The following is a 24,468-nucleotide window of genomic DNA, read 5'->3' as shown; positions in this document are numbered from 1 at the left end:
CGAGATTGTTCCACTGTGGCCCAGGTGCCTCTGTGGCCCAGGCACTCCAGCCTGGGCCACAGAGCAAGACTCCATCTAAAAAAAAAAAAAAAAAAAAAATTCTACACAAACATTTACTAGAAAAAAGTTGACTTTTCAATATTTCCATAAAAAGATGTTCAAGATATAATAAGTGAAAAACAAAGTGCAAATGAGCATATATAGTTGCGTTAAAATGTAGAGCGATACATTGCTATGGACTGAATGTTTATGTCCCCCAAAATTTGTATGTTGAGGCCTACAACCCGAATGTGATGGAACTAGGGTGTGGGGCCTTGAGAAGCACTTACGAAGGTGGAACCACCATGAATGGAATTAGTGCCCTTTGAGACTCTCTCTCTCTCATTCCTTTCCTCCCTCGCTCTACCATATGAGTATACAGAAAAAAGACAAAGAGCCTCTGCAAACCAGGAAAAGGTGCCTCACCAGACACTGCATCTGCTGGTGCCTTGATCTTAGGCTTGTCTCCAGAACCATGAAAAATAAATTTCTGTTGTTTAAGCCACCAGTCTATGGTATTTTGTCATAGCAACCTGCGATGGTTAATTTTGGGTGTCAACTTTACTGGATTAAGGTATACCTAGAGAATTGGTAAAGCATTATTTTGGGGTATGTATATGAGTGTGTTTCCATAGATTAGCACGTGACTCTGAGTAAATTAAATGGGGAAGATCTGCCCTCAATGTGGGCAGACACTATCCAATTGCCTGGGGACTTGGACAGAAAAAAAAAAAAAAAAAAAAACAGAGAAAAAGGATTTCCTGTCTTTCCTGGAGCCAGGACACACTCTTTTCCTCCCGCCTCTGGACATCAGGACCCCACGTTCTCCAGCCTTGGGGCTCTAGGACTTACATCAGCAGTCCCCGCTAAATTCTCAGGCCTTTTCACTTGGACTGAGCCAAGGTACTGATGCTGCAGGGACTCCAGCTTACAGATAGCCTATTGTGGGACATCTCAGCCACTAAGGTCATGTGAGCCAATTCCCCCAATAAATCTCCTATCTAATCTATCTAAGTAACATATTTATCTGTCTATCATCTATCTATCCATCCATCCATCCTATCGGTTTCTCTGGAGACACAGCCCTAAGACATATATACTTGAACATGCATAGAAAACATTCCAGAAGGCAGTTACAAATGGTTGTCTCTGAGGAGAGAGTTTTATTTTTCATGGTATACCCTATTTTATTGTTTAACACTTTTTTGCAATATGCATGCATTGATTTTTTCTTTATTAGCTTTCTTCTCTGAGAATTACAAAGAGGAAGGTGATACAATGATGATTACAAAAAAAAAAAAAAAAAAAAAACAGAAGATGCCAGAGAGGAGCATAATTAATGCACTGGCTGGATGCTGCCATTCCTTGTTCTGTCCAAAAATTGGTTTGAGGAGATAGGCTAACCTCTTTTGCAACTCTTTCTCCGTACCTCAGAAATAGAAACAATAGTAATAACACACAAGTTTATTTTAGTTTATAATTTTGAACCCTACATCAATTGTGATCATTTATTTCATAAACATATGTCATATATTTGAACCTTTTCCAACTTAGTGCCTTAGGCTTACCTAGCTAACCAAAATAGTGAGTCCAGACTTGCATGTCAGAGGGTAGTTGTATTCAACATTAACAAATGTCTGATTCTAAGCCTCGAAACCACCATGTTGCAAGACCAAACACGACCCACAGAAGCACAAACGCTACCACATTGGGGCAGGAACCAATAATCTTGAGAAAGTTTGCCTGCTGTAACTAAGTCTAACAGCCTGATCTATGAGCCAATGTGCTTTATATCAATTTTCTAAAACCAAAAATATCATTAAGAAACTAGTTAGCTACTTCTAGTAAACTTTTGGTTTCCCAATTCAAACCCTTAGATACAACTTCCATAAAATACTCATCAAAATATTATATATAATCACTCATTTTTCACTAAAATATTGCTGCTAGCCTTACTGTTTACGCATCCATTAAATTTAATCATTGATTCTACATTTATGGTCTTCCTCTACCTTGTCATTTTACCAAATCCATACACAGTAAGTTCTCTACCACTTTGAAGCTATACATTTTTAAGAGAAAAAAAAAATCCCATGATATAAAATTGCTTTTAAAAAAGTTACTTTTAAAAAGCCATCCTAGAATGTCTTTCTTCTCAGAGACATTCTAGGATGGCTTTTTAAAGATCCATGCTCAGCTACTCACTGGTGATGTGTCATAGCTGCGATTTACTTTGCATGCTACAGAAAAAAACATGATAAAATGTTAATAATCATTGAATTCTGGTGGCAAGAATATGAGTGTTCATGGCACTTTTTTTTAGCTTTTCTCTATATTTGAACATTTTCATAAAAGTCAAAAAATGTTAATACATGCCATCCTATTGGTATAAAAAAAAACTTTTCCCAAGTAGACAAGCACGATGAGATAATACGATGACTAAAAGGTAGGGTGGGACAGGCAATCAAATGTTCTGAAGAACAACCTAGTTCTAGATTTAAAGTGTTTTTGAGTTCTCAATTCTTAGTTGTTGAATCTTGGTTACTTGTTGCTTGTTTACTTGCTGAATGAAAATGTTTCTACCATCAGAATAGCTTAATCATAAGGTAACTCTTCTGATAATAAATTATTAGGAAGCCCCATACCAGGACAGATATTCTTCATTCGTGATTTCTTGTTCAAGATAACTTATGGTTGACTTTCATTTGTTGTAAAAGAATATAACACAACACTCACCATTCCTGTCAGCTAAGTGACCCTAAGGCAATGAATTGGGAAGGGTGAAATATGTTTGTTAAATGTTTGCAATAGATGTCACCAAGTTCAAAAGCATAAACTTGAATTTCTCATTGTATTTTATGATTATCATTCCCATTTCTTTAAAGAAAGAGTGGCAAAATGTCTTGTTACGATATTATTAAATTGCCTTCCTAACCAGCATCCCAACCTTCTGTTCTTTGGAAAAGTCATCATGTTAAAATAGTTGTTTTAACATGAACTTAATCTTTATAGATTAAGTTTACCAAAATTACATTCTGTTTGCTGCAGGATAAGTCATGGTTGGGAGGACACGAGGAATGGGTTTCCTCATTCTGCATTGGTAGGGATGTCAATTGGTATAATTTTTCTTGAAAGGTTTTCAACGCATTTATCAAAATTTTAACTCTGCACATCCTCTGATCCAGCAATTCTACTTCTTTATGTAAGTTTAGAGAAAAATACCTAAATACCAAGAAGTCTGCATAAGAATGAAGTTACTGCATTGTTTCCTATAGCATTTATGGAGAAGCAGTTAAATCAACTAGGAAACACCCACATAATGGGATGCTGTGCCATCACATTAAAAAGAAAATGGCTCTACATTCACCAACATTGGAAAATCCCCAAGACATGGCCTTAAATAAAAAAAAGACAAATAAGTTTCAGAGCAAGACTCAGAGTATACTATTCATATTTTCTTTTGCTTTTTGAAAGACAAGATCTCACTATGTTGTTAAGCTGGAGTACAGATTCACAGATGCAATCATAGCTTACTGCAGCTTTCAACTCCTGGCCTCAAACAGTCTTCCCGCCTCAGCCTCCAGAGTAGCTGGGACTACAAGTGTGTGCCACCACACCTGGAATCATTCATGTTTTAAACTAACTTTATCTTTCCATATACATATATATGTAGGTAAATAATTGAAAAAGGTCCAAAAGGACATATATATCAACTACTAATACTGGACACATCAGAGAAGAAAGTGAGATAGAAGAAACAGTGAAAATGGAGAATTGGCTGTGTGGTTTTTTTTGTGTTTTTTTTTTTTTGTTTGTTTTCTGTATTGGGAGTTTCCCAATGAGAGTACATACACATCATTAGTAATTTTTAAAATAACTGTTAAGTCAAGAGGTATCATATTCTAAATATTTCAAATACAATTTTGTAGCATTATTAATCATGTTAGATATTGAAACATTTTTAATCCACAAATTAAAATTAATGCCCTAGAAACTAACAAATGGTTACTGCTGACACAATAATGCACTAAAATTTATTATATATATTGTGTCATTACATTTCTAAGAAAACTGAAAAGAATTCAGAAGTTCCATTTAAAACTAGCCCGAAAAAACAATCATCTCAAACATGAATAATTTGGAAGAACGTTGTTGTGCCCTCTTTGCACAAATACTAGGACTTAGTAAGGTGTTATGAAACTGAAAAAAATGCAGAGATGGCAGCACAATACAAGGGTAAATTTTTTTAAGATTATAGAAACATTAAGAACAAAAGAAAAAACAAACATGAGTGAAAAGATACATGGCAGGCATGTGTGAAAAAAATTAATAAAATCACATAAAAAACTAATATATTAAAATGATTATAGACAAGATGATAGACACTAAAGGCAGAGAAAGGAAATCTAACATATGTATAACTGATATTCCTGAAGAAGAGAAGAGGATAAAAGGAACTAAAGATAGATCCAAAGACAGAATAAAAAGCTTAAATTAGAAAAATTGATATGAAAAGATACACGTTTTTAAGGTGAGCATAATTTTTCAGATGCAAGCACTGCAAGTTTTAAAGACATTATTTTCAAAACAAAGTATTCCAATATCACAAACCAATACTTTGTGTTCAAAATATCCGGCTTTTTCAAATCCAAAATATCGGATAGCTTTGATTCCATTGTCTCAATTGACAAATGAGTAAGACCATCTATATTCAAGGAACAAGATCCAGACGTTTGTCAACAAACTTATACACCTATCCCATTTAACATCCTTAATTTGTTTTTTTTTTAAAAGACGTAAAGATACTGTATTTTTGTCTCGTTACTAGCATATATCCTTATAAAACAGTATCATTAATCAAATAAGGTGGAAAAGAAAATGGATGTTCTGACTATGGCCTTTCTCTTTCTCACATTCTCACATCCTCTTCCCATTCCTTTTTCCGTAATTTATTAAATTTGATGGCTAAATACTAATCAGATTTTGTATACATACACACACACACACACACACACACACACATATATCTAAGCATGTGCACAGACTTAACACAAAGAGAAAAAAGAAAGTTCTATTGGTAAAGGCAAGTACCAGAGCTCATGTTTTCCTCCTTAAGGAACCTACTATTCCTTAAGTGGAATAGTGAGTTTTGCTGCATAAATTAGGCCTTTCATTTTCATACTGCAAATGGGGTACTAGCTTCTGGGGTACTAGTAATGTTCTGATCCTTGATCTCGGTTCTGATTAACGAACACATGGTGTATCCACTTTGTTGTGATAATTCAATGAGCTGTACAAGAAAGTATACTTTTGTTCATGTTTCAGTATGAATGCTATACAGGGAGAATAAAAAGTCTACTTTAGAAAAAAACATAGCATTTTTCTAACAATGCCATATGAACATTTGCTAAGCAAGTGATTACACATTTGAGTGTTGGGGTTTAGAGCTAACCCCCCCTAGGGTATAACGGTGACTGAATCAGCGTTTCTCCAAGATGGAATTTTAAGCCCAACTCAGGAATCTATGCTCCCTTTCATTGTGCACACATGGCAGAGGGTCAGTCAGGGTCTGCACTCACACTCTCATCTTCACCACTTCCTCTCTCCACAGATTTGAACTGGACCTCAGAAACAAAAAGACTGTGTTCAACTTTACCTGCAAAGGTAAGTATAACCTGTTCTCAACATCCAAAATATATAATCATACACTATTTACTTTAGCAGTTCTCATTCAGAGCAGCAGCCGGACTCTTTCAGATTGGCTTTTAAAGTAAGGCGGTAGGAAGTTTCTAGCAGCTAAGTGCATTCAATTTAGAAAAGCTTTAGACAATCTGAAAGGACAGAAATTCCTTATATTTGATCCCTGAATAAAGGATTAGTTATTGGCTGGAAAGTGGAATGGCGATTGATGGGAAGAGCAGCTACCCAGGTCTGGTTCTGCTTTAAATGCAATATTTTTGTCTCATCTTTAACTCTGAAAAGGGGGGAAACAGCTTACCAAAAAATAAACAGTTGTTTTAAAGTTGTAGAACACAATAACTCAAATTTATTTCCTTTTTAGAAATCAGAGAAACAGCCTAAAACCATGACGTTATCTTTGAGAACAGAAAGAACATTTATTTTATGCTATTTATTACAGTTTTAAATGCCAAAAAACTAAAAAGTAGTATGTCACAAATAACATTAAAAGTTTCGCAAAAGTTGAGGTGAAAGCTCTTATTAACTATCCAAGTGGATTTGCCCCAAACTCATTATTACCCTGGGAAATGTGAGAACAACAGACCATCTGGTAACCTGGGCTCGGGGCCAAAAGGTAAAAGGGATCCCCTTCCCAATGAGGAGATTCCTTTTACCCAGGACACTTTTAAAACAAAGCAGGTTCTGGGAAAGAGGGGAAGGTAACACGATGTGAAAGCACTAGGCAAATAGGATCAGCAGTCAAATAAGTGGTAAGCCATGGTCCTAAATTGGTTACTACTTGCCCTCTGCCCAATCTTATATGGCTTGACACTACACCAGGTGTGGACAGCCTGGGGCCCCTAGGGACACCACAGGTATTGACACTGGTAAGCCTGTTTGCTTGCTTAGAGACCCATAGCTAACGCCTGCCTCTGAGGGAGGCAACCTGGGGAGGAGCTGGAATTTCCTGGCACTGTTCTTATTAAACTCTAAGTTACAGTTTACTGCATGTTTATTTCAGGAGCCTCATTCCTTCAAATAAACTATACCTAATGCTAGCCAAAAGTAAGCTTCACACATTGTAAAACTCAAAACTATGAACATAAAACACATACACAAAACCACTTGACTGCCTGAACCCTCCTTAGAAATCCTGTCTGGTTAACAACCACCACCTGCATATCTGTTTTTGTTCTCTCTCTGGTCTCTTTACAATTCTGCAAGCAGCCATTTAAGTGTGGGAGCTTAACAAGCAAGACTTAACACACACTGGGTGAAAGTAGAAGGAAAACAAAAAAGTTTATGGTCTCGGTAACACAGGCATGCAAAGGAGGAATTAGCACACCAAGAACTGACCCTGGCTATCTGTAGACAGTTCTGCCCTCAGGAGCTCCAACCCATACTTAATGGGGAGCCTTTTAATCACCTTTTTAAAAAGCCACAAAATGTGGTACAGGGGCAGTGGGGGCAGGCAACACCCCTCAGTCACCAAGGAAGCTTCTTCCCACAAACACTCTAAGTCACCCTTAGGGCAAAACAGAGAAGCCATTTCTTATGGTGCAATCATAGTTCACTGCAGCCTGGACCTCCTGAGCTCAAGCGATCCTCCCATCTCAGCCACTGGGGTAGCTGGGGCTCCAAGTGCATACCACCATGCCCAGCTAATTTTTTTTTTTTTTTTTTTGGTAGAGTTGGCAGGGTCTCACCAGGTTGCTCAGGCTGGTCTCAAACTCCCAGGCTCAAGCGATCCTCCCAAAGTGCTGGGATTACAGGCATGAGTTACTGCCCTGACCTCAGGATGGGTTTAATAGGCTGAGCAGTCAGGTAGAGTGGCCAGCTGTTTCAATTTTCCCTGGACTGGCATTTCCTGAGACAGTCTCAAACAAATCAGAATGAGATGGTAACTCTATAACGGCACTGCCAGGGTTCCAGGTCAGCCAGGCTCTGCCAGGACCTGAGTGAGTGGCAGAGCACAAGTCACTTCATTCATCTCTTCAGGCTGGGTATCTTCATATCTAAAGTGGGAGGTGGAGTAGTATTTTTATCTCTGCCAGTATTTCTCAAAGTGTGGTCTTCTGGTCACCTGTGCCATAAAACAGTGTCTGACAGCAGTATTGCAATTGTAGGGGTGGGTAGGAACAGCGTGCCCTGGTGGGGAAGAGTATTTTATCACTTCTATCAATTCTGTGTTTATAATTGGCTTCACATGGTGCCAATAAAAAGACTAACTTTTAACCAATTTTTAAAAATTCTCTACAGCTAATACATCGCTTACTGCATGTACCCAAAGCAGATCAAACCCACCATTCCCCACTTTAGGACACCACTGTTGTCTAACCCACAATGGACTTGTAGATCTCTGAATGAGTAAGTTTCAATTTCCATTTTCAGTAGAAAGTCTACGACCCTAAATGATGACTGAATTAAAACGGGCAATTTTTAGTAATTTGTCGTTACACAGCATTGTGGTTTCATCTTTGCCTTACTTCCTCATTTAATAGACAACCCACCACAAATGTCCTCTTTCATCACCCTAAGATGTCTCTAACAAAGCCTTAAGAAATGAGCAGGTTTGTTAAATTATTTACATGGCTAACTACTTACAAATTATATTTAAACTATGCAGGGCTGGAAAAGTGCCTATAGTTGAAAGCAGGTGCAAATTCCTTCTGAACTAATTTAGTCAGGCTAGGTTCGCCACATTCACGCCCATGGAAGTTCCAATTTGGGGGTGTGGGTTTATTTCTCTTAAACAAAAAAAAATACCTACATATATTACTTTCAGCTAATTTTGAATGTTTCTATTTTCATAAATTTGATCCCAATGTCAGTAGACTAAATTTCTTTTTTTCTTAAGGATCCAAATAAGATAATCCACTAGGCTTAAAATTCGGAAATAAATCAATAAAAGTATGTCTTGAGGCTATCCTATTTCTGGGAGGCTCTTATTAGGAAAAATGTTTCTGAGCTGTCTAGATATTAATGTACACCCTCAGCAAAGTGCATTACATGAGTGTGAAGTGGACACAGCCCCATTCTTCACTAAACTGCCAGGGGTGTTTTCTGCCAGCTACAAGAAGAAGAATCAAAATCTTCCTCAGGAAAAAAAGAGAGAGAAGGGAAAAGAGAATAGGGAAAGTAAAACTCTGTACACAGACAGCCCTAACTGGGGAAAATGGGGATCTATACAGAAATGAGGTCTATGGTAAACATCTACGATGTAAAGATAAGGCCAGTGAAGTCCCATTTCTGGAAATAAGAGTTCCAACAAACACTCAGAAAGTGATCGTGTATGTGTGTGAATAAACCTGAAGAACAAGTAAGCACTGCTTCACTGAGCTAGGCACTGCCCTAAACACAATGCATGTATTATCTCATTTAATCCTCACAGCAACCCTATGAGTTTCAGATGAAAACTGAGCTTGCAGAGATTAATTTGTCCCTAGACCAGCAGCTAGCAAGTGGCAGGACCAAAACACAGCCCAGGTCTTAAGTCAATATAAATGCCAAACTTGATGTGCGCCATTACTAGTGGTCAAAGACCCAATCAATTTTCCCTTGAGACTGTGTGCAATAAACAACTATCATCGGGGCTAGACCGGGGCAGTAAGTAGGTGGAGATATCTGCATATCACTGAATGGCAGCTTCCAGAGAAAACTCCACCCAGATGGAGACCACCTTTGGGAATGGGGGTCTCTCTCCAAAGGCACAGAAGCCAGAGCAGAGGCCAGGCTCTCAGTGACACAGAGAGGCCCCCCACTTGTTTAATACTCCACCATTAGAAATGGTTTTCCACAGGTTTCCGGTATACAATCCACATCATTAACTGTTAAGAAAAGGCTTAAAAGCATCCTCCTCCCTAAACGGGCACAGTGCTGAAAAGATTGGGGTTTCAGGGACTGTCTAAAACTCTAAATATTTACTCTTCAATAGAACAAGTAAATCCTCCAGGTCCAGCATCAAATATGTAAATAGGCCCTACTGCTTCCACAAGCTGTACCCTGACCCCATGTCCTTGGGCCCCCACACATATACCCATTTATTTTATTTTAGAAAATCAAATTACAAAACAGTATTTCTCAAGCAGATACTAAATACTGTACTCTGGTATCAATTATTTTCTACACAATGTGTATTGTTAAGAACCAGGTTTCACTGAATCCCCTTATGTACACTTTTGCAGAGAGTGCTCCATACTGCAAAGCGGCATACTCTCCATTTTACGAGAGGACACCAAATTTGAAAGAATACGTTGTCTATTACTGCACAGGTGATAAACAGCACTGTTTGAATTTAAACCTGAATTCCGTAATCTTTCTGATATCCCACCCATTTTCCTTTCAATTATAGCTAGAAATATACATGTCTATTAATTGCAATAGATAAACAAAATAGCAACATAATTTAAATATACTATTATCAAGTCTATCCATGCACTCAAAGATGTACACACACCCTCTGACATACAAAGCCCTTTTCGTCTCCCATTTTCCATAAAGCTCAAATGACTGATTGCCTCATTCTCAGTTTTTCTTCACTCAAGCTATTGTGTCCAAAACTGCCACTCTGCTTAAACCACCAAGTTACTTTATTCTGCTTTGAAATGGTGAGCTATTAAAACAAGATCTACAGGGCCACTTAGACCAGCTGGCAGCTTTTACTCTGATACTTGCCAAACTGTCCCTGGACAAGATTTTAGATAGTTTTCTAAACACCCTCCCCCACTCTTAACTCTATGCTGCTCCTCTTCTCTCAAAGACTTCCCTGTGTCTTTAATAAAGGGTCTGTACCAGTAATAACAAGAAAGAAGAGAGGAAGTGACAAAGAAAGAAGAGAGGGAAGGAGGGTGGGGGAGGAATCGAGGAAAAGAAAGAAAGAAAATACAATCTTAATCACAGCTTCAGGAGAGCAACAGTACCTTTGTAATCTGAAAATCTCAAAGATAAGATGTGACATTTATGTAGACAATGGCAAGTCACAAACAAATATTATTCTTAGGTCACTGTGTGAAAAAGGTTACCTAGTAAAGGAATGCGTCTCTCCTGCAATTAAAAACCATTTGTGTATCTCTAACCTCAGCCTTGTCAAAAACAAGCCCCACAATCCAACTCTAAATTATAGTAATAAAAGCAAAAGTAGGAATAGAAGGCAGGAGTGGTCCAAGAGAAGTCCACTTTGAAGACCAGTAGAGAGATAAAGGAAGTTCTCCTTGAAAAGAAGAAAAAAGAAAAACAGCACTGCCCAAAACATTCTTACAGATGAATTATGGAAAGCAGTATTTTGTACAATGATCAAACATTAGAATAAACTTCAAAAACTACTGTTCAAGAACATGTACCTGACTGCTTCCAATCAGATTGTTTTTATAATATGCAGCATTTGAGAAAAATCCCATTTAAGTATTCAAGTGTTTGAATCATTTGCTTGTAAAATGCATGGAAAATTAAACTGAAAGCTAGGGAGGAAGATGAAATCTGATCTTCACTCACCCAGAGCTTCCATAGGATATACCTGTGGCCTAGGCTGCTAAGGAGAGTTTTATCTCATTATCCTGGTTTGCTTTAAATGGATTGTGTACTTACCAGGTGACTTGGCTTTAATCCTAGGCTCCTCTGAAACTATGCAATGTGCTTTTCTAAAGACACTTTGCTCTCCTCTTCTATACATGCAGCCAGTTTACTATTATTAAGTTGTCATATTAACAAATGGACTTGAAATGATATGTTCAGTTCAAGTGCCTTCTTAAAAAAACAGGATACTTAAGAGCTCTCTGGGTTTAAAACCTTCCTTCTATCAGCCCTCACCTCCCACCCACCCATGCCAGACGATTCTGGAAAGAAGAGGCGCTCTCCTAGATTTGAAGGGAATTAAGCAGTTTTAAAAAAAAAAAAAAAAAAAAAAAGCAGTGCTTGATGAACTGAGATCAACAGAACTGGGATGTTTGTTCCTAACTAGAAAAATGTCAAGCCAAGAAAATGAAGGCAGTAATTTCTAGTGACCTTTAAAGTCAGCCAATCTTCGATTTTTTTTTAAATTGTGGTAAAATACACATAGCATTAACACTTACCATCTTAACCATTTTTAAGTGCACGTTTTATGTCATTAAGTACATTCACATTGTTGTGCAACCAAGACCACCATCCAGAACGCTTTCCATCTTGCAAAACTGAAACTCTGCACTGCCCTCCAGCACCTGGCAACCATCACTCCACTACCTGTGTCTATGAGTCTGACTACTCTGGTACTTTAGATAAGTAGGATCCTACAGTATTTGTCTTTTTGTGACTACTTTATTTCACTAAGCATAATGTCTTCAAAGCTCATTCATGCTGTAGCAGAATTTCCTTCATTTTTAAAGATGAAAAATATTCTATTGTATGTTGCTATGGTCTGAATGTTTGTGTCCCCCCAAAATTCATGTTGAAACCTAATAACTAAGTGTGATGGTGTTAGGAGGTGGGGCCTATGGGAAGTGATTAGGTCACAAGGGTTGAACCCTCATGAATGGTATGGGTGACCTTAGAGAAATGGCCCCAGAGCCACCTTGCCCCTTCTGTGATGTGAGAATACAGTGAGAAGGTGCCATCTGTGACCCCAGAAAGTGGGCCCTAGCCAGATGGTAAATCTGCTCACACCTTGGTCTTAGACTCCCCAGCCTCCAAAACTGTGAGCAATAAATTTCTCTTGCTTATGAATTATCCAGTCTACAGTATTTTGTTGCACCAGCCCAAACAAATTGAGACATATGTATATGCCACATTTTGTTTCGCTGTTCATATATCAATAGACACTTGGGTTGCTTCTGCCTTTTGGTTATTGTGAATGATGAACATGGGTATACAAATATATCTTTGAGACCCTGACTTCAAATCTTTTGGGTGTATACCCTTAGAGACAGCATTGCTGTATCATATGGCACTTCTATTTTTCATTTTTTGAGGAACCTCCATAGCAGTTGCACCATTTTACATTCCCACCAACAGTGCACAACAGATCCAATTTGTCCTTACCCTAGCCAACAAATGTTATTGTTTGTTTTTTTGTTTTGATAGCAGCCATCCTAATCGTTATCTCATAGTGGTTTTGATCTGTAGTTCCCTAGTGATTAGTCTAATAATAGTAAGTCTTTTTTTGTTTGTTTGTTTGTTTGTTTTGACATGGGGTCTCACTTACCCAGAATTTAGATAATCTATTACAGGAGTTTTTTTTGTTTGTTTGCTTGTTTTTTTGAATTTAGGCTCTATCCCTCTTTCCCTCATAAAGACCCATTCATTCTTGATGCCTCAGTCTTCTTCCCAGTCTTTTTCTCTGCCTCACTCTCCATAATGAAGTATTACTATCAGTTACTTCATCATCCTCTTGAGTGTACTCCTTCCACTATCTAAAATCTGAGAAGCTCCCTTCCTGATGATGGTGACTTAGCATGTAGGGAAGAGTCGGGAGGAAGAAATAAATAAAAAAGTATAAGGCCAGGCGCAGTGCCTTATGCCTGTAATCCCAGCACTTTGGGAGGCCAAGGTAAGCAGGTCACTTGAGATCAAGAGTTCGAAACTAGCCTGGCCAACATGGTGAAGCCCCATCTCTATTAAAAATATGTAATCCCAGCTACTTGGGGGGCTGAAGCATTAGAATCGCTTGAACTTGGGAGGCAAAGGTTGCAGCAGCTGAGATCTCGCTACTGCACTCCAGCCTGGGGAACAGAGTGAGACCCTTGTCTCACACACACACACACACACAAAGTATAAATATGTGATCAGAGAAATAGACCAAGATAAGACCACTCTGCATTAAAAAGAAAGAAAAACCTGAAGGCCACCAATTTCTTACAGAAAAAAGATAAAAACAACATCTCCTCATCCCCATAGGAAAATATACCTGAATTCACAGAAAATGAAATAACAATTATTAATAAATATTTGAAATAAGTTTATCATAAGCAATATAAGAACACACATTGTAAGAGTAACATTTTTTTCAATTCAAAGCAAAAAAAATTTTTTTGTTTTGAGACAGGATCATGGTCTGGTGCCCAGATTGGAGTGCAGTGGCGTGATCTCGGCTCACTACAACCTCCACTTCCCAAGCTCAAGTGATCCTCCCGCCTCAGCCTCCCAAGTAGCTAGGACTACAGGTGAGCAACACCACACCTAGTTAATTTTTGTATTTTTTTGTAGAGATGGGGTTTTGCCATGTTGCCCGAGCTGGTCTCAAACTCCTGGGCTCAAGCAATCCAAACTCCTCAGCCTCCCAAAGTGCTGGGATTACAGGCATGAGACACGGTACTCAGTCTCCAGTTTTTTTCCAATGATAATAACCTATATTCTGATAAGGAAATACAAATGGATATAATCTTTCTGGACAACAATTTGGCAATTTGTATCCATCAAGAACACTAAAATATTTATCCTTTTGGCCTCAGAAATGCCACCTCTAGGAAATATTCCTTAGGAAATCATCAAGAATTTAAAAACTTATATAAATAAACTGGAAATGGCCTAAATATCCAACAAAAATATGAACACTGATTAAGTAAATTCTGGTATAACTATAGTATAGAATGGTATATAGTCATTAAAAATATTTTTGAGTAAGTTCAATTACATGGAAAGTATTCAGATTATATCATTAAATGGCAAAAGGCTAAATATAAAACCATATATATATACAGCATGATTTCATGATATTTACTTTATTTTTATTTTTATTTTTTTTTGGAGACAGAGTCTCGCTCAGTCACCCAGGCTGGAGTGCAGTGGCGCGATCTCGGCTCACTGCAAGCTCCGCCTCCCGGGTTCACGCCATTCTCCTGCCTCAGCCTCCCGAGTAGCTGGGACTACAGGCACCCGCCGCCACGCCTGGCTAATTTTTTTTTGCATTTTTAGTAGAGACGGGGTTTCACCGTGTTAGCCAGGATGGTCTTGATCTCCTGACCTCGTGATCCACCCACCTCGGCCTCCCAAAGTGCTGGGATTACAGGCGTGAGCCACCACGCTCAGCCGATATTTACTTTAAAATAGAAGATCACCAAAATTGTTAGATCAAGAAACCTAGTTCCAAATTCCTACATTGCTATTTTAAGTTATATAAAGTTAAGTATATTTCCTAAATTCTCAATCCTAAATTTCATCCATAAAATGGGGAAAAATTAGTATCCACCTTACACGGCCTGACAGGGGATTAAATAAAGTAAACCATGTAAAGTAATAAACTCATTAAGGAATAAATATTAGTTGTTACTATTGTTTCCAAAATTTTAAAAGTTGTTCATTAAAAATGGCAGTCATTCAAAATAGTCAAACATCAAACAAAATAAATAGTAAGCACCAAGTCATAGCTTCAGACCATGCAGCCAAACATCCACAGCATTAGTAACAAGAAACCCCAAAAAGACATTGTAAGAATCCCCCTGACCGGCTGCAGTGACTCACACCAGCAATCCCAGTGCTTTGGGAGGTCAAAATGGGAGGATCACTTGAGGCCAGGAGACTAGGCTGGCCAACAAAGCAAGACACCATCTCTACTGAACACAAATTAAAAATTAGTCAGGCATGGCGGCACCCACCTGTAGTCCTAGCTACGGGGAGAATGAGGTAGGAGAGTTGTTTGAGCCTCAAGGCTGTAGTGAGCTAAGATTATGACACTGCGCTCAAGCCTGGACAACAGAGTGAGGCCCTGTCCCAAAAAACAAGTAAATAAATAAAATAATCACCCTTTTGTGTTCAATCATGCCACAGTATATAAAGTGTCAATAAAGATTATGGTGTCAGGAAAGAGAGACCAAAAAAAGCTTATGAAATCATTTTTAAAAGGTGGCCAGGGGGAAGAAACCAAAGAATAAAATCTTAAGAATAAGGATTCTCAAGGCATTGCTAATATGAAAGGATCACTGTGCTATACGAGGCAATCCTGTTTACCTTTAAAAAAAAAAAAAAAACGAAATGAAAAATGGTTTCTAAGAAAAATTAAGTGACACAACTAGACATACAATCTGGAACCCCAGTATTCTGACTCAAGGGTGTTTAAGAAAGTAATCAAAAGAAGATGAGCGAGGAAAAAACTAAAATTTTGAGAGTCCCGACTATGTAAGAAATAAATAAAAAATCTGGTTTCACCTGGTGATAAGAGGAAGAAATGTAAGTGTATGCAATAACATTTGAAACTTTTAATATACAACACGGGCCTCGGTTCTGGTGTTCAGCACCAAGGTTTAATCAGGTTAGTAAAATACAAGAGGGCAGCCTGAGGATAGTGCAGCAATGTTTGACTGGTATGCTGATGGAAGAAACTCACCTGAAATCCCATTTTCCCTCTGCTGCCACCTGTCCTTCCCCATCACAGAAGAGCAACCACTTCTGAAACACTTTACAACTAGGAATCCAAGAGAAAACTAGCCCTGTCCATAGAGAATTCAAATATTTTCAACAGAGAAGTCATAAGTGAACTCAGGGCATTAATTTCATAATCCTAGATGACATTAGATCATTGCGATAATTTAAAATTATCTCACCTACCTCCTCCACCATTCTAAGGCACTGCCCCTTAACAATAATGTTATGCCTTTTGCCCACAAATTAACCTATAACAAATAGCCAAACTACTGCACTGTGTAAATTCAAAACTTTTTATTTTACTAGATGAGAAAACTGTACTAAGTTCTGCAAAGAATGCCAACCCTCTGATTTCAGGTTGTTTTCCAACAAAACATCCACTGTCATTCAACCTTCCTATCCCACTCAGAAAGTATGAGAAGCTATTTATGTCTGCAGCCCACTTTTTTTTGTTTTGTTTTTTTGAGACAGAGTCTCACTCTGTTGCCCAGGCTGGAGTGTGTAGTAGCGCAATCACAGCTCACTGCAGCCTCAGGCCACCGCAGCCAGCCTGAAGCGCACTCTTGCCTCACACACTAGTCTCTGGCAAAGCAGGTATCCATAGTTTCAATGTGAATCATGCAATATAACTTAACAAGCTAAATAAGGAACACTCATAGGGTTTAATATCCAGCACTGATTGCATGAGAAAACCATGGTTGTATGCAAGTTGTTCTCAAACACTCTTTAAAAACATATCAGATCAGTCTCTTCATTACAAGGTACACTATAGGAACACTGAGGAACAAATTCCTTCAGTAATGAACCTCACCTAATACCCCCACTGTTTCCTGGCAGTCATTCACACACGCCCCTCCTTTCCCCCTAAGTATCAGCAACCAAGAACATGCTCTCACACATTCTCATTCATTCATTCTCTCTCTCTCTCTCTCTCATAGACACACACATACACATTCTCATTCATTCTCTCTCTCTCTCTCTCACAGACACACACACACATTCTCATTCATTCTCTCTCTCTCTCACAACTATCCTCAAAGGCCTCACCCAAGGCTAGTGGACAATAAATCTAAAAGAAAAAGCCTGCTGGCCAGACATTCCCTTAGACACAACTGAGACCCTGTCGTTTCTTGAAGGTTTGGGACAGCAGATCATTCTTGGGCTGAGTGAGTGAAGCCAGACTTTGCTGTCAGCCTCGCGAAGGATGACACTCCTCACATAGCCTAGCATTTTGAGAGCCAATCTGGCAGGAATTAGCTTCTCCTTCTTACCCAGTCACCACAAGAGGTGCCAGGCCTACTCTGGGTTCTACCTAAAAGAGGTCTAAGGAAACCAACAATTGCTTTCTCTGTAGAATCTTTGTTGGTTATTCTGAAATACTGTAGCTTTTTGGAGCATAAATGATAACAGCCCAAATTATTCTTTTGACTCAAAACACAACTGAAAAATACAAGAAACAAAACCATTGACTACAATATTTCTGTGGGAAAAAAAAAAAAATCTCTTGGCCAGGTGCAGGGGCTCACACCTATAATCCCAGCACTTTGGGAGGCCGAGGTGGGCAAGTTGCTTGAGCCCAGGAGTTTGAGACAAGCCTGGGAAACACAGGGAGACCCCATCTCTACAAAAAATTACAAAAAATTAGCTAGGCATGGTGGCATGCACCTGTGATCCTAGCTACTCAAGAGGCTGAGGTGAGAGGATTGCTTGAGCCCAGGAGGTGGAGGTTGCAATGAGCCGTGATCATGCCACTGCACTCCAGCCTTGTTGATGAAGGGAGAACACGTCTCAAAAAAAAAAAAAGACATTCAGCCACTTCAAAGTTTCATCAGATAATAATTAGTAATCTTCAAGCACAGAAGATCCACAGGAATCAAAGAATCAGAAGGGTGAAAACAACAAGTTACAAAGGCCATTTGCCTCTACACATAAATGAGAAAATAAACAGAGATAAATTAGGAAGCTGCCCCAGTGTAAGTTTTGACTAGAATTTGAGTGTTCTGATTCCTGATCTACACTTTCTGCATCTCTCCTAAATCCACAGCATTAAAGTTAACATTTGTAACAATAACTCAAAAAATTTTTATTTCTAAACAGAGAATCAGCACGATTTCCACATTTATAAATACCATAGCAAAACACATTTTTGAAAAAGTAAAGTTGGAAGAAGCATTTATTATAGTTCCTGAGGATGGCTTACTGAATCTAAACAAGCATTAAATCAAAAATAAATCAAATAGATGACAATGGTATATTATTAATAAATAACATTTTGTTCTTTGTGATCAAATTAACAACATAATATAACAGTATACAATTTTTATTCTAAGAGAAACAGCCCAGTTGGGAAAAAAAAAAAAAAACACACACACACACATACTTTACTCTGTCAATCAACTGGTCGCTACAGTGGTCCTTCTGGTCCTTACCCAGAGTTAAGTATGATGTAAAGGCTATGCTAAAAACCACCAAGCTTTGAGATCTTCACAGACTCAGCCAAAAGTCATTGACCTTACGCTGCCCCATTTTTTACCAACCATGCTGGGCTTCCATATTGCTGTCCATATGCTGTCATAAAGCGACATGTTCTAGCTACCAATCCCTCCACTATCAACACCCCAACAGCCAGGATGAAAACAAAAAGACAGGACTGTTTAACTGGGCAAAGTCCAATTCAGTCAATTCTTTGATGTTTCTCTTCGTAGAGAGAAATACCTAAGACTGAGAAGAAGGCATTCAAATTCACGATTTTAGCCTCAACAAGGACATTACTGACTTCACTTAATGTAAAATAAAAACTTGGATAAACAGGTATTTCTTAGGTATGGTCTCAGCTTTGAAATAAATGACAAAGCATAAAAGGAGAAGAATCTTGAGAGAATTATTCCTATTACAAAAGCATTTCATTCTACAAAGGGATTCACAACAGGCTTTTAAAATTATCATATACATTATAGAATGCTGCAAAAGAAAAAGATGTATATTCAATATGCTAGAAGGCTATTGAAAGTGAGTTGTAGCAGTGATAATATTGAATGGTTCTGTTTTATTGATTCAGGCCCTTGATGGTTGCTACTGAGATGAAGGTTACAGGTTGGATCCCAGAATATGTCATTTAGGTTTGAGAAAAGGAGAAACATGCAGAACTTCTAACTGTAGATACAACTAAATTGTGGATTTTCAGAGAATTGAAAAGGTCTGAAGGGTTAAAGACAGAGCTGTCATAGGAAGAAACAAAGTAGACAGTCTTCCAAAAGTCAGTAGCATTCTGTGACATATGTGCCATATTTGATTATTATTCTGAACATTAACCATAAACTTTCACTTTCCATACAGGCCATTAAATCTCTTCTACTTAGATCAATGGCCTGAAGGAAACTGACCAACTCACTTTATTTTTTTTTTTTTTTTTTTTTTTTTTTTTTTTTTTTTTTTTTTTTTTTGAGACGGAGTCTCGCTCTGTAGCCCAGGCTGGAGTGCAGTGGCCGGATCTCAGCTCACTGCAAGCTCCGCCTCCCGGGTTCACGCCATTCTCCGGCCTCAGCCTCCCGAGTAGCTGGGACTACAGGCGCCCGCCACCTCGCCCGGCTATTTTTTGTATTTCTTAGTAGAGACGGGGTTTCACCGTGTTAGCCAGGATGGTCTCGATCTCCTGACCTCGTGATCCGCCCATCTCGGCCTCCCAAAGTGCTGGGATTACAGGCTTGAGCCACCGCGCCCGGCCCAACTCACTTTATATCAATATGAGGACATTTGCTGTGACTGACAATTGAAAGCAGCTCACCCCTCTATGTAAACTGTAAGTCGAGTCATAGGATTATGGAAAAAAAGAAAGAAAATAAAAAATGTTTAGAAAGAGGAAAAATGTACTTCCGATTTTCAACTATTACATTAGTGTTTATCTTTTTAAAGGTAGAGACAATCTAAGTACCAAGCCATCTCCATTCTAACAAATTAATTTTTTTAAACACAGTGAACAGCCTGGAATCAGCATAGAGAAGGAGGATGTCAGGAAAATTCAGCTTTTTGTGCACAGATCATGCTTTTGTTCTCCAACACATAAGACTGCACATCTCTTTCAAATGCATTAGCTATCTAAAAGTGAGCCCAGCCAGAATTTATCAGACACAATTTATCAGAATTCAGCAATTGTGTGTAGATCCCCTACTATGTGCCAACATAGAGCAACCTGCTATCCCTGAGTCTGCTTGTTTTTGGAGAGACTGCAGAACTGTAGAGTCCATATTTTCTGTAACCAAACATTTGCTCTAGAAGTAACTCTACACCTGCAAACACACCCACTTTTTCACAGTAAGTGACAGCACTGCTGTGACTTTCTTGATTCTTTTTTGTATAGGATCAATGACACATCTGTATTAGATTCCAACAATTTAAACATAGGTCTTTAAGTCTGTTGCTTTGTGCATGTCAATTTCTGCAGGCGAACAGCTGAGTTCGTTTTCAAGCAGCAACATTGTCCAGTGAAAAATATACCTTTCTGAAACAAAAGATACTTTTTGTCCTCATGAAGCTTTGTTGCCTCTTCCAGCAGCAAATGACTCAAAAGACGTGTTCTGCCATCCTCAATAGCGGTTTTCAGGCAAAGAGGAACAGCAAATGAGGTACCAGCAAAAGCTTAAGGAACAAAACCAAGGTGAGTTGAAGGCGGGGAAGAAAGGCAGAGTGGAAGCGAGAAATGCAATCTAAACTCTACTTTGTGATCTAAGAAATTCAGCCTTTACTGATGAATTGGGCAGAGGAAGGGGAGGGTACAAGAAAGGGGAAGACAGTATTTTCTGTTACGAAGGAAAAAAAAGTGTGCTGCTGTCCCGGTTTTCTTTCAGTACCAGCACCCAGAGAATGCATGGCAGGCACAATATAGTTTCGTGATGAAAACGGATTCCATGAGAATAACACAAGTTTGTATTTGACACAATGGAGATATCCAACCAAACCGAGAAACTATACAATTGCATGACAATTCCTCAAAATTTTAAGTGCCTTCGAATACCAAAAAAGAAGTTTATAATTATTCATAGGACAGGGTTATCAGTTTAATATGACCATTTGCAGGATGTGCACCCGTCCTGTCATATCCTATTTTAAAGAAACCGCTAATGACCTGAAATGCTATTATCCCCTATTTGCCAGGACTGCGGGCCTGATAGTGTCACGGATAAAAACCAAACAGCGACCAGAAGCCAAGAAGTCCCTAGCGAATTCTTTTGAAGCGCAATCCCTACAATCCATGTGCCGGAGCGTAAAGATTGAAGTGTGCGCGGTTCCTCCTCCCTCCGGGCCGCGCGTCCGGAACGTTCCTGGTTGTCAGGTGGGTGGCGGGGGCCCCGGCGGGAAGCCCTGCCTGGCAGCCTTGCGTGGCGCGCCGGCGGAGAGGACCGAGCCCCGCGGAGTGCGGCGAGTCCCCAGCCAGACCACCGCTCACCTTTGTTCGCCTGCCCTCGCCGGGAGGAGGAAACAGCAGGGCCCAGGAGGACAGGGGGCGACCCTAACGATCCGCGGCTCCTCCCCGGCGCCAGGGAGGAAATCCGTGGCAAGCCAGACCCTTTCTGGCTCCCAGAAAGCCAGCCGGGCAGGGGGGTCAGCAACCCCTCCCCGAACACAAAGGTTGGGAAGCGTGAACGCGAGCGTTGGGGGCGCGGGGGCGTGCGCCAGAGAGCACGCGAGTGTGCGTGTGCGCGCGTGTGTGTGTGCAGGGGGAGGGGAGGAGGGGCTTCAGCCCTTCTTACCTCTCGAAGATGAGCCGCACCATGAAGATGCAGAAGGCCAGGGGAAAAGCGAGATAGAGGTCCTCAGCCTGCGGGAAGGTGGCCTCCTCCGTGTTCTTCAGGTCCGCCCAGGTGACATTGTGCGGGAGCCAAAACCTCTCGTTCCAGAACCAGGCTAAGATCCCTGCCATCTTGCTTTGTCCACTCCTGTCCTGCGGCACCCGCAGCCCGCCAAGCTCTCCACCGCGCAGGGCGCCCGGGGATGCGCGCCCGGCTGGCCCCGAGCCTGTGCCGCCGCCGCCGCTCTCGCCCGCCGCCGCCGCCGCCTCCTCCGCGGCCGCTGCTCTCGAAGGCTCGCGGCGAGCCCCGGTTCTCTCCTCCCTCTGGCCGCGCTGGGGAAAGGGGCCGCCTCGCCCGTCACATGGCAGCTTGGGCCGCCCGCCCTGATTGGCTAGTCTTCGCGTCAAACAGCGAGGCACACACGCGGCCAACTCGCCCACTCCCGGAGGGCAGGGCGCAGTCGCTGCGCCCTGGGCGCAGGGGCACCTCTCCGGGCAGTGTCGCCCGCCCCTGTTCTCACCGCTCTCTCGCTTTGTGCTTAGGGCGACCTGAAGTCAGCCCCCCAAATCCGCCCTAGCCCCCTGGCTTGCTCGCACATGCTCAGAACGCTGGCTCCTGCCCCGCTGGGGTTTCAGGGCTCTCAGTCCTCTTCCAGTGCACCCGGAGGCGGTGGGTCGGCAGGTAGGGGCTGCGGCCAAGCTTCAGAATCAGCCCTGCTCCAGGAGGAAAGCAAAAGGAGAACTGGGGGGGGGGGGAAGGAGGGGTGTGGGGGACGTGGGGGGAGCAAAGAGCAAAGGAGGAAGTAGGAGGGAAAGGATCCTCCACTCCCGCGCTTGGAGAGGCAGGGTGAAAAATCAGGAACTGAGGCAGAATGGTTTGGCAAGAGCCTTCTGCCTCAGCCCCACGCCTGCCTTTCCCCAATCTTTGACTTTCCGGCCTCTTATTCTGCTGCTTCTCATCAAAGTAGCTCCCCGAGGGAACAAGCCCCCCTACATTGATTTATGAGGTGGTACAAAAAATTAGGCACTTAATTGCTATTTGATTATTGCTACTTGATGACGATGATGATGATGATGGTGATAGCAACTGCAGCGTTCTGTAAAACCACCCCTCTCAACTAACCTCTCTGAAAAGGCTGCTAGACCACATTTTGACCTCACAGATCATGAGAACCTCCACTGTGCTACTCGGCAGGCTCGTTATTTCTGCCTTTTGAATCTGAAACCTTTAAGGCATTAGGCCTGTGAGGCCTATCGCAGGCACCTTCCCTCCCGCAATGCATTTCCCCATTGGTACAGGAGCCATGTGTGAATTTGTTCCATGGCCCATGTATTCCTGGGTCTGGGACATTTTTGTTCATTTTTCTCACATTCATTTTCTGCCTGGTGCTGCCAGTAAGCTATACTGAACCTTTCCAATGGGCATATAACTGCACACACACACACACACACACACACACAGAGAGAGAGAGAGAGAGAGTTTTACTCCTCTTTCCACTCTATCTCTTGAAAGTGAAACTGAAGAATGGCCTATACTGGTACTTCCAATTTCTCTGCCCTCGTTTTCTTTTGGACTTCCATTTGGACATGTGTCTCCTCTGCTGCATTGAAACTGCTCAAGGTCACCTGTGATCTTTATGCTGCTAAACACAAAGGTCAGTTCTTATCTTAGTTCATTCTGCTTAGACTAGGTGGCTTAAACAGCAGAATTTATTCCTCACGGTTCTGGAGGCAGGGAAGTCCAAGATCAACGTGCAGGCAGATCCAGTGTCTGGCAAGGATCCTCTTCCTAGTTTGAAAACAGCTGTTTTCTTATGTATCCTCACATGGCAGAGAGCACAGAAAGACGAAGCGCAGATCAGTGACTTATCTTCTTATAAGGGCACTAATCCCATTCATGAAGGTTCTACCCTCATTAGCTAATTACCTCCCAAAGCTCTATCTCTGAATTCTATCACATTGGGAACTAGGATTTCAGCATATGAATTTTGGGGGACACAGACATTCAGTTCATAGCAGTTCACAACACCTCTGTCAGTAGTATTTGGCCCAGATGTCAGGTCCTGTATATTGAAACATTCAATTTGGCTTCCAGAAACCTCACTTTTCTGGATTTCTTCCTCCCTCATGGCCATGTCTTCTCAGTCTCCTTCCTGGTTACTCCTCACTTTTCTAACCCCTAGAAGTTCGAGTGGCCTAGGAGTCAGTCTTTTGTCCTCTTCACTTTTCTATCTGAATGTATTCATTTGGCGATTTTATCCAGTCTCGTGGCTTTTAATGACATCTGTATGACCTCCAATGTCATGCCAATAGCTCCTGTATTTATATGTCTAGCCATGAACTTTTTCCTGACCTTCTGACTCTTAAATCCACTGTCAATTTAACAACACCACTCAGATGTCTAAAAGCCATCTCATGGCCAAACTATTAATCTTCCCCTTAAAATCTCTTCCTCCTGTAGTCTTGGCTCAAGCCAAAAATGTGGAGTCATTTTTTTCCCCTTCTCTCTTTCTCTCATACCTCCTTTCTAGTCCATCCCAAATCCTGTCAGCACCATTTTAAAACCATAATCTCACCATTTTTCACCACCTCCCCTGCTAGCATCTTGGTCCAAACAACCAATATTTCTAATCCAT

The 24,468-nt window shown here is 40.6% G+C and overlaps 1 protein-coding gene across 2 annotated transcripts in view; it reads right to left on the bottom strand.

Moving 5' to 3' along the window:
- Positions 1 to 22,414, bottom strand: part of CERS6 (ceramide synthase 6) — a 317,382-nt gene extending 294,968 nt beyond the window's left edge. The window contains exon 1 of one of the 2 annotated variants that reach the window (XM_025404126.1): positions 21,795 to 22,414. In XM_025404126.1, coding sequence (XP_025259911.1) covers positions 21,795 to 21,964 — 170 coding nt within the window. In that variant the 5' untranslated portion in view covers positions 21,965 to 22,414. The remainder of the gene's footprint in view (positions 1 to 21,794) is intronic. The other variant, XM_025404127.1, reaches the window with a different exon arrangement.
- Positions 22,415 to 24,468: the final 2,054 nt, after the last annotated feature.

This window comes from Theropithecus gelada, chromosome 12 (assembly GCF_003255815.1).
Source record: "Theropithecus gelada isolate Dixy chromosome 12, Tgel_1.0, whole genome shotgun sequence".
Taxonomy (NCBI): Eukaryota; Metazoa; Chordata; class Mammalia; order Primates; family Cercopithecidae; genus Theropithecus; species Theropithecus gelada.
This window is presented reverse-complemented; position numbering and strand designations above follow the sequence as displayed.